Source organism: Ostrinia nubilalis, chromosome 29 (assembly GCF_963855985.1).
Source record: "Ostrinia nubilalis chromosome 29, ilOstNubi1.1, whole genome shotgun sequence".
NCBI classification, from domain to species: Eukaryota; Metazoa; Arthropoda; class Insecta; order Lepidoptera; family Crambidae; genus Ostrinia; species Ostrinia nubilalis.
The window spans coordinates 1,089,927-1,100,657 of NC_087116.1; the positions used below are offsets into that span (position 1 = coordinate 1,089,927).

At 36.5% G+C, this 10,731-nt stretch overlaps 1 protein-coding gene across 1 annotated transcript in view; it reads left to right on the forward strand.

Annotated features, from left to right (window-relative positions):
* The window catches only part of LOC135085673 (scavenger receptor class B member 1), a 117,045-nt gene extending 108,933 nt beyond the window's left edge, over nucleotides 1-8,112 (forward strand). The window contains exons 9-13 of the mRNA XM_063980469.1: nucleotides 1,894-2,015; nucleotides 2,802-2,936; nucleotides 4,509-4,627; nucleotides 4,963-5,094; nucleotides 5,232-8,112. Coding sequence (XP_063836539.1) covers nucleotides 1,894-2,015; nucleotides 2,802-2,936; nucleotides 4,509-4,627; nucleotides 4,963-5,094; nucleotides 5,232-5,738 — 1,015 coding nt within the window. The 3' untranslated portion in view covers nucleotides 5,739-8,112. The remainder of the gene's footprint in view (nucleotides 1-1,893; nucleotides 2,016-2,801; nucleotides 2,937-4,508; nucleotides 4,628-4,962; nucleotides 5,095-5,231) is intronic.
* The last annotated feature ends 2,619 nt before the right edge of the window (nucleotides 8,113-10,731 follow it).

Below are 10,731 nucleotides of genomic sequence, written 5' to 3' on the forward strand. Positions count from 1 at the left end.
CAATGACAGTTTAACCCCGAGACACACTTGACCTTCACTGGTTGGGTCATTGGCGGTCAAGCTGTAAATCCTGGCTACACAGGAGTTGCAGCGGTGGGAACGAGAGGTGGGAATAGTCCCGTAATGGAACTGCTTTTAGAAGAGCATAGTTGCGGGTTGTCACTAGTATTTAAATGTAAGCAGTTTAAATTTAACGTGAGTTCAAGGGCAGTGTAACGTAATGAACAGCTGAGTTTTAATTATAAAATAAATTACATCATACTAATAAACCTTGGAGACAAAGTTATGAGGGTCAGAAAATAACGCCCGTATTCACAAACATTACTATGAGGTCTCACAGTGCGCGTGGACGCACAGGGTGACACACGAACCAATCACAGAGCTCTATTTAACGCTGGGCGTTCGATTTTCTGCTTCACTTAAGCAAGCATCGTTTGTGAATACGGGCGATTGTTTTTATGTGATTCATGTTTACAAGAAAAGCTCTAAAGTAAAGCTTAAAAGTACAAAAGCTTGTTAGGCCGATGATGTCATTATTTACCAAACAAGTCAACTGACAAACTTTTTGGAAAAGATGTGCTTTGGAATGAAGTTTATGGGAACTTTTTAGCGTTTTATAGGGACCTAGAAAGGAGTATCTAAAGAGTGTTTGTTATAAGGCGACACTAGCCCATGATATCCGGACTTGCCGGAACTTTGTGAATCAACTCGTGACACAAGCATAAACCTTAGCTCAGCTCGAAGGGTTAGCAGGACTATTTGCTACCCAGATTTTGAACCAGGGACAATCTGATCCAGGGGGTAGGGAAGTACATCTTATTTTTTGGCAGGTTTAGACACTTCAGAAGGGGAGACTTGGTATGTAGGGGTTTACAATTTTCAGAGGGAAACCAAAGGGAAACAGCCATGCCTGCCATACTTGAGTATAACGCTACTGAGCCTATCTTTTGCTTGGGTTTTAAATGTTAACTGCATTCGCTTACCTCATGTTTGTGACTTATTTACGACTAAAATGCCCCATTGATGACAAATATATTATGGTTATGTAATTTTGTTACCTTTATGTACTTACAGTACACACAAAGGTGACTGAGTTGGCTGACTGGCGCTGCTTCTTCTAGCCCATTTATTGTCCCGAAGCAGTGACACACAGTGTAATGTCAGGACAAATCCTCCATGTGCCTCTGGTAAATAAGAGGGTCTTGCCGGGTCAGTGGAGATTAGGCATTGGACCAGGTTCATCATCAAGACATTTAGTCCCTTTTCACACGTCCCGGTTGCCGGCTAACCGGCGCCGGGTATCCGGTGGTGAAGTGTATGGGCATGGTACGTAGCTTTCACATGTTCCGGCGTAATTAATCCGGCATGCCCATACACTTCACGACCGGGTACCCGGCGCCGGTTAGCCGGCAACCGGGACGTGTGAAAAGGGACTAAATGTCTTGATGACGAACCTGGTCCAACGACAGTTTAACTTTCCCCCGGGACAAACTTGACCTTCACTGGTTGGGTTTTTATTGGCGGTCAAGCTATAGATCTTGGCTACACAGGAGTTGCAGTGGTGGGAACGAGAGGTGGGAATAGTCCCGTTGATGATGAACCTCTATTTTAACTCACTGTCCTCAAATAATTATGTTTGAGTATGTATAGGGCACCACAACCTATTGGTATTTTTATACTTCCCTTCTCCTTATAATCTACAAAAATTATATCCATTGTATAAATTAAGTGCTTATGCGCCTTACCCAGCTTCTGGTCTGGGGCAAGTCATACCTAACTTTGAGCTCAGGGGGGCAAGATTTTTTAGGTCAGATCGTTTTGACTTGGGGGAGGGGGCATCTGGATACGCCCATGTAAGTGCACTAGCATCTAACTGACTAATATCTGTTTCAGAGCGTCCGAAGGTTCGTTCTTCCCGCCTCGCGCTGTGACCAAGTCGGACATCGTGCATGTATACGACAAGGATCTGTGCAGGATTCTGCCGCTGCAGTACCGGAAGGATGTTTACAAAGATGGTGAGTTTCATTAAATAAATAATAGCCTAGTTTAGTAGGGAGTGTGAGATACAGAGATCCCGGGTTCGATTCCCAGAGGGGTGAAAATTTTCTGCTCCGTTTGGTTTGTCGTAAGGCTTGTTCCAAGTCCGTCCACATTCGTAGCTATGTAAGTATGTAAGTCAGCATTATTATTCCACCAGTTGGAGGGAAGGTAGCCAGTTTCTCTAAGGCTAAAGATTACTAGTGAAGCTCGCTTCCACCTTCAAATTCTAGCTCTAAGATGACGGTGTAGTCCCAATTCAGTGGTCGACAGAGCAGGGTTATTGTCATTTTGCACGTTGTAATGCAATAGGTAAGTGAACATAGAGGCAGGCTCAGGTAGCACTGTGGTAGCTGAATTGCACTTTATTGCATAGTACTAAGACTTACTATTTTATGTGTGCGAACTGCGAACTGATCTTTCTTATTGTTGTGACCTGAGCTACCCCCGGCAGGTATTTGACCGCAATCGCACCTGGTGTTAAGTGAGATGCAGTCTAGGTCGGTACGTACGTATCTGCCCTGTAAGTGCCTATTCACTCTCACCTTGAAAAGGCCCAGATTATAGTGTTCAGGAAAGACAGCAGCAGGCAGCGAATTCCAGTCCCTAGCTGTTCGCATTATAAAAGAGTCATCGAAACGCTTAGTGCGAGCTGGTGGAATGTCGACAATGTAGAGATATGGTACGCTAGCCTGCGTCTGGTTCCCCTGGATTACACTGGGGATTACAGAGTTACTTGGTATTTAACAAACATTCTCTTCCAGGCATCCAGACGGGTCTCTACACGCCGCCGGCCTCCACCTTCGAGTGCGCCGACGTGAACCCGGACAACAAGTGCTACTGCGAAGGAGAGAAGTGCCCGCCCCGGGGACTGCAGAACATCAGCCCGTGCCAGTACAGTAAGTGTCTTATTAAAATAAACAGCTGTCAATGGTAAGCCGGATCTCCAGTGCGTGTTTTGCCCTAAAGCCCGGTCTGTGAGCACGTAGCACGACGATCGCCCGCAGTGGCGGGACAAAATTCTACGTGCTCACAGACCAGACTAATACGCAATCAAGAAAAACGTCGTGTATGTAACTAACTATGTAATGGAATCTTAGAATCTGAATTACACGCACTTCTAATTCTTGTATCATCATCAAACTGGCAATTCTATGTAGATTAAATGACAATACGATATTATGGTACTATCGAGCTGGTCCACGGGACTATTCCCACCTGTCGTTCCCACCGCTGCTACCCTCTTGTATAGCCAGGATCTGCAGCTCGACCGCGAATAAAAACCCAACCAATTAAGGTCAAGTTTGTCGTTGGACCCGCAACGAATTAATCATAAGAACATAGGAAGAGTTCGAGGATCGACTTCCCAGTGCCAAACGGTACAATGTCTTTGTGACGAAAAACAGCCTCCCATTCCCGTCTGGCCAGCGTGGGATGTGTAGACCAAATCTTCAATTTGGCTATGGTAAATTCGAGTCGTGCTCGTCGTCTTACCATGATTTTATGTTAGGTGTGCTCGCTAGCGAATGCGTCAAATAAATTTATAAAGATTTTAAGTAGTTCTTGAAAGTAACCACTAGGGGCGCCGTACAATCCGTCATTCATTTAGTCATTTTTCCTCGCAGTCGCTAGCGAGCACACCTAACGTAAACTCATGGTAAGCACACTGGACAAAAAATTGATGTAAATTATTATTATTATCTATTTATAGCCTGACCAGGAACATAAAAACCCTGGCATAGAGGCGCTTCAATTGCATTTGATAGTGCAACACTGAGTACAGTCGTACATGTGTTAAATTAATAGGCTAAATTTATGTATCAGGATTCAGGATTACGGGCTAATTTGATATTTTCATAAATTAACGAAAAATATTATTAAAGGTAACCTGGTTTAAATAAGTTAAATGAAACCATCAATCGAGCTAGTAGGATTTATTTTATTATTCATCAATAATCAAATTCAGAACTTGAATATTCAACTGCAATGTCTGCTCATGAACGCTTCAAACTCGGTACTTCTTTCCCAATTCCATAAAATTCAAAACTTAGAAAGTGACAAAAAACTTTAAAATAGGTAGTTGAAACAGACTACAGCTAATTTTCATAGTGGACTGTACTATACGATAAACATGTCAGTCAATTTGACAACCTTTGTCGGAAACATTATTCAATGAAAATATTGTCCGAACCCTTAGTATTTCTCTTCGACAAATACATTAACACATCGTGAACCACTTTTCTTTCACGACTATAAAAATATTTTAGCAATTTAATTCACAAAATCAATTGCAAACATTTAAAATAAAGTTTGTTTACACTTTGACAACAATAGACTGACATGCAAGGTGACATGTCAATGAAGTTTTCAGTTACTGTTGCCATTAAAAGAAATTAGTACCATTAGTTTTCCGCAACATGGCGAGGGTTTTTATGTTCCTGGTCAGGCTATAAATACTATATTTTTTCCAGATGCGCCAGTGTACCTCTCCTACCCTCACTTCTACGAAGCGGAACCCTCCCTGCTGGATGGCTTTGAAGGCCTGAACCCGCGGAAAGAGAAACACGAAACCTACTTCATGATACAACCGGTAACACTTAGTTTCTAAATATTATTAAAATTTCTTTAAGGTTCTGGAATGGAGGCCTCGTACCGGAAATCGCAGCGTAAGTCGTCCACCCACAAGGTGGACCGACGACCTCATAAAGGTAGCAGGTAGGCCCTGGATTAGGCCACTATCAACCGATCATTGTGAAAATCATTGGGGGAGGCCTATGTTCAGCAGTGGACGTCCTGTGGCTGAATGAAATGATGATGATTTAAGTTTCGTTTGGGACATTAGGTAATGCTGGAAGAAATTGAATTTATAGCAAGCACCACTGCTTCTTCAGACCACTATGAAAATATTTTTATTTCTACTTACAGAAACTCGGCGTCCCGCTTGAAGGATTTGTCCGGGTCCAGCTGAACCTGAAGGTGGACCGCGCACCGGATATCCGGGTCAACAACATCCACCGGTTTCCGGACATTATCTTCCCCGTCATGTGGGTGGAAGAGGTAAGAATAAAATTGAGGTGTATCAAAGATAATAATAAGAATAACTCCGTATTGTTAAGCAGGACGACTCCAACTCGATCTGCGATGTTTCAGAAACACATAAACGTGTAATAATACCATATTATTATTATTTTCAGGGCATCCACGAAGTCACCACTCCTATATGGAGATGGATTTATCTTGCCACGACTGTGGGTCCTGTCGCTGGACCCATCTTAACTTATTCCATGATTCTCTTCGGTCTTCTGGCCCTAGCAGTGGTCTTTCTACGAGCTTACAAAAGCTTCGTAATCGGCCAAAATTCTTTGGAAATAATGGAATACGGAAGAGAGACTCTACGCCGTGGATCTACCCTCATCATCCACGGATCACATAAAATACTTTCGGGAAAAGAAGCAACATATCAACCTCTAAACACATCTGAAGAATTTACTGCAGTAGACAGTAAAATTCAAGAGCTGAAGTTCGTGAAGACAGATCTTAGCCAAAGTTTAGACGAATTAAAGTCAAAATTCAAACCAGAATTCGTCAGATCGAATTTTAGTGAAGTGGAAAGAGAGACGTTAATACATTCTGAGAACACGTTCATAATGTCCGAACACGGACGGTATAACTTCTTCCAGTTACCAGAAACATATTGTTAGGTATATTTTTAAATTTATATGAATTGTATGATGTTTTGTGATGTATGGGGGATGAAATGAGCCATTTGGCAGATAATGCAGTTGTATGAGATTATTTGCGTTAGCAAATTTTGGTTTTGTAAAGATTTTAGTGGAAAACGGGATTTGATGGAAGCCATTCAGTAAGTCAATAAAGGTGATGTAGTAACAGTACAATGAACATTAGTGCCTTCATTATTATAATAAGAAATGGCTTTTGGTGTTTTTGAAAGACAATATCAAGTTTGTGATTAAAAACTCTTTGATGTTTATTTCAGCACTGTCTTGTACTATGTTAAACTTGACCAATTTCTTCTGAAAGAAAATCTTTGGGACCAAATTTTTATAAATGTTATTGTCAGAATTAGAAAGATCCTAGAATAAATAAAGTATATTATGGATTAACTTCGAAATTTTGTTTGGTGAATGACTATTGGTTGTGTTCTGACTGAATGTACGATTCCAATTTTAGAGGAATCATAGTTTTTATAAAATATTTGCTCATCTTATATAGAATTTATTACTTAGAAATATTGGCCAACTTTATAGTTTTAAAAGTAATATGCATATTAATTGAATGGCTAAAATAAATTTCATATAAGACTGTGACTTATCATTTCGACTAAGTTTGTGTTATTTTTGTTGGTTTCTTGACTTATTTTTCAGACTTAATTTTAGTAGGGATAGTTTAGGTAAACAATTTAATGTTATTAAGTGTTACCACAGCCATGGAAATTCGTCATAAATTGATGTACACGAACAAAAACATTGTGAGCCATTGGGATCATAATGCTAGTCGATTTTTAATAACAAATGTGTTTGTTTATTTCTAATTGAGTCTGTCGTTTCATGTACTTTCGTCGAGAGAGTGGTATATTATTTTCAAAGGATTATAGGAATATATTAAATGGGTATTTTTGAAACATATACAATACAGATTCGTCCTATAGTTTTACGGTGTGGTACACCATATCAATTTGTATCGAAAGATGGGAATAGGGAAAGACTAAATGAATTAGAGCTAAGTGTAGAACTGACTACAATTCTTTACAGTGTTTACCAGTGTTGACAATAATATAATATTGGATGTTTACGAATGAAAAAACCCTTGTAACGATATCAAGGTCTTCTAAATATGCATAACATAATGTTATAACTGTCAAAATAAATAAATTTATGCATAAATAAAAATATTAGTGTGGAAATACAGCGATGTATTAAAACATTTTTTATTTTTGGTTTCCTAATATTTATTGTTATAAAAATCAGTATATTTGGCACCTTTTGGAAATTGTATACAAACTTTTCTCTCCAGAAGCTGTGTATATTATTGAAATATATGCGTTTTGAATACCTATGTGATATAAAATATGAAGTATGAGAAGTTTTCTTTGAAATATTTCATATGAATTGCTCAAAACAATTTTCGATTTAATTAATGATTAAACGATTACATAATTTTTGTCCTCTTGATTAGGGTTTAGTAGTTAAATATAAAGTCATTCTGACATAATTTAAACATTCTGTCAAATATTAAATCTTAGTAAAAAAAACTTGTTTACTGACATTTTATTTATTGGTTTTAAGTTTCAATTTAAAAAAGTGACTGAAAATACGAGTGATTCTGTTGTTTTTTTTTTATTATATGTTACCTAAAATATAATATAATGACGACATATATTTTTTGAAAAGAATAGTGCCAGTCAGTAATTTGTGAATATGAAATAAAAATGTTTACGAAGAAAAGTTTTTCTACCAAACGTGTCACGAATTTATGCCACTGCTAAATTCATAATACTATTTGTATTTAAGCTCGCTAAAGGCTTTAAAGATTCCAGAATCTTATAGCAGTTAAGAACAATATACCCGACTTGAAATAATCATCTATAAATGTAAGACTGTCTCTCTATTTTTTTTTTTTTTTTCATCTTTGCGTAATATAAAACGAATTCGCTTAATTTTATAACGCAATGGATATTAATCTAAAGTCAGAGGAAGGTTTAGATGCATAATTTATTATATTTTTCCCTCCTAAGTATCTAAAATTCTGGGATAGCATTGTGTCTATATTTTAAGAATAGCTTACTATTATTATGTACCACTTTAGTTACTGTGAAGCCATCTAAGTAAACAAATAAAGAGACAACGCTACAAATATCATCGGTCAGTCTCTTTCTAACCTACGTACATTATTCCTAGTCGGGTATTTTAAGTTCGGTGTCGATGCATTCCATTTTACATTCTATTATTAGGGTATCAAGGACTATTTTTATGTGACTATAGTTTAAACTGTAAATATTAGTTGTAAGGTATTTTTGTATCAAATTTTGTTTGTAATAAAACGTGGATAATCGAAGGGGCAATTTTATTTTAATTTTAAGGAACTATCTATCTCTTTCACACGAGCAAATATGTCCGCGTGAGTGAGAGAGACAGCGTTATTAGGCATTCTTTTATCTATCTATTTAGGTCATCAAAACTAGAACTAGAATCCAGTCATCGTTTTGTAAAACAGTAATAAAACAAAGTATTTGAGCCTAGAATGTATTTATTGACTAGCAAAATATTATGCCATAATACGTTTAATAGTATACTCAACTTTTAACTTAGACCTAACAAGCGTCGTTTACTCTAAGTATACTATAACTGGACAAGTTTTCACTATAACTATGTGAATCTTGGAATCAAAACATACAAAGTTTCGTTGGAGTTACGATCAACGATCGATTCAACGATCGATATGTCATGACAGACCTGCCCCCCTAGACAAAACGCACTTTTTGATCGAATCGAAAATCGAATCCGTCAAAACTCCATACAAAAAAAGGGCTTTTCGACTGGTTTGCGATTATAATTTGCACTTTGTCTAGACCCACAGGCATTATTAGTAATAATGACATCATCAATATTACTGTCATTTCTGCCTTCGGTAATGACTCTTAAGCCTAGACGCAGACCACCGACTTTTAGTTGGAAGAAAGTTGGGCCCGATTCTAATTTTTATGAAGAATCGGCCGATACCAAATCGGTGTAATGTGCACACTTTCATACATGTCTTGATTAACAGCCCGACCCAACTATCGGCCAACTAAAAGTTGATGGCTTAGGCTGAATCACCCCACGTACAAATAGCCTTTTGGCACTATAGCCCTATTTCTTCATTCCAGCAACCACACTGTCATTACAACTGATGTCAATGGAACATTATTTACCATAATATGTTTGTCTTGAAGCACCGGTAGGGCCCAAAAGATAGGGAGACGTGTGAAGAGCCCCATCTCTTGTATGTTTTTTACTATTGGGGCAAACCCACTTCTTGAACTAGCATTTAACTTAGCTGGAAGGGTTAACGAGACTGTTAGTTATTTATTTGTGCAATACTGTGCCGGTAGTTGACGCCAATCACACCGGAGGTTGAATTGTGTAAAGCAATCGTTATCATTTGACAGTTCATAACGTACGATTATTCTGTCAAACGCTTTTTTTAACTGACTTTTTCGTACGTTATGAACTGTCAAATGATTACGATTGCTTTACACAATTCCACCTCTGATGACAAGTGAGATGCAGTCTAGAATCGTACATATTTGCCTTGTAAGTGCCTATTCACTCTCACCTTGAAGTGGATTATAATACTTATGTATACAAATTGATCGTAACTCCACAACATTATCACATTACAAGCCAAAAAAATAAAGGCGATCGTTCCAAGTCACTTCATTTAAAATACATTAAAAATACTTCCATAATTTCTACGATATACTTACATTTACGGCTAGTAGTTATAAAAAAATCTTTTTTTTTCACCACTCCAAATTACGTATATCCGTTTCTTCGTATAACAGATTGAATTACAGATTTTTATATATAAATAAGTTATGGTTGTAGTTACGAATATTTTGCGATATATACAGTCTATAATATACCAAAATATACATTGAATAATATGTAAATATTATTAATAATGGATATTATACAAGACTATTCAATATTTACGTATATTGAATATATTAGCATAATTTATGGCCATACGTTATACTTAATATTACCTTGTACCAAACAGCACATAAGACTTTTAGGTTTTAGTTAATTTTAGTTGCATAATATCATCTATTTCAACTGCATAAGATGTTGTTTAACTTGATGTGCTGTCATTCGATAAAACAAATTAATATAAAGTTTGTAAAAATCATAGATAAATAAATTATGAAGATTATTGGAAGACATCTATATTTCAGTTTTTATAGTTGTTTGTTTCAATATAATAAATACTATAGTGGTTTTTATTCGTAACTATAGCCAAAACTCATTGGGACCTTTTTTATTAAATCAAAATTTGATAACAACTCTTATTACAACAATAAATAAACACATATTCATTGTAATGTGTAAATAAATACAGTATACAGATGAAATTGTACTTTCATTTCTATAAAGTGTCATGGTGACTGATACTTCACTAAAACAACAAGTAAAATATATAAAATGTATATAAGAATAATACATCAAACAAAAAAGGTCCCCAGACTTTCAAAATTATCCACAGCTTCTAGAAATAATAATAAGTGAATAATTAGAGCATGAAAATTACGATTATTTTGTCATTTACAAACGTAACATATGAAATCATCTGTATAACATTTTAAATAAAATATAAAGAAGCTAAAAGATAATTTTGAAAATCCATCTTCTTTACAGATTTTAAAATTTATACCTAATTTAAAATTTCCGATTATTTTTCATCTTACATTTGCGTATACAATTTTTGAATCGAACAGTATTTTTTTTGAGTATACATTTTTTATTTGAATCGTATAATTATTTCGTATAATCGTTTTAAAAATTGGAAGAGGAAAGGTTACCACTGAATCAATTGCCGAAAAAGTGTATATGTTTTGTATATGTCACCGTAAAATTGTAAATTCTGTCAGATTATAATCTGACGTAGTTAAATTACAATCTAACCTAACCTAAC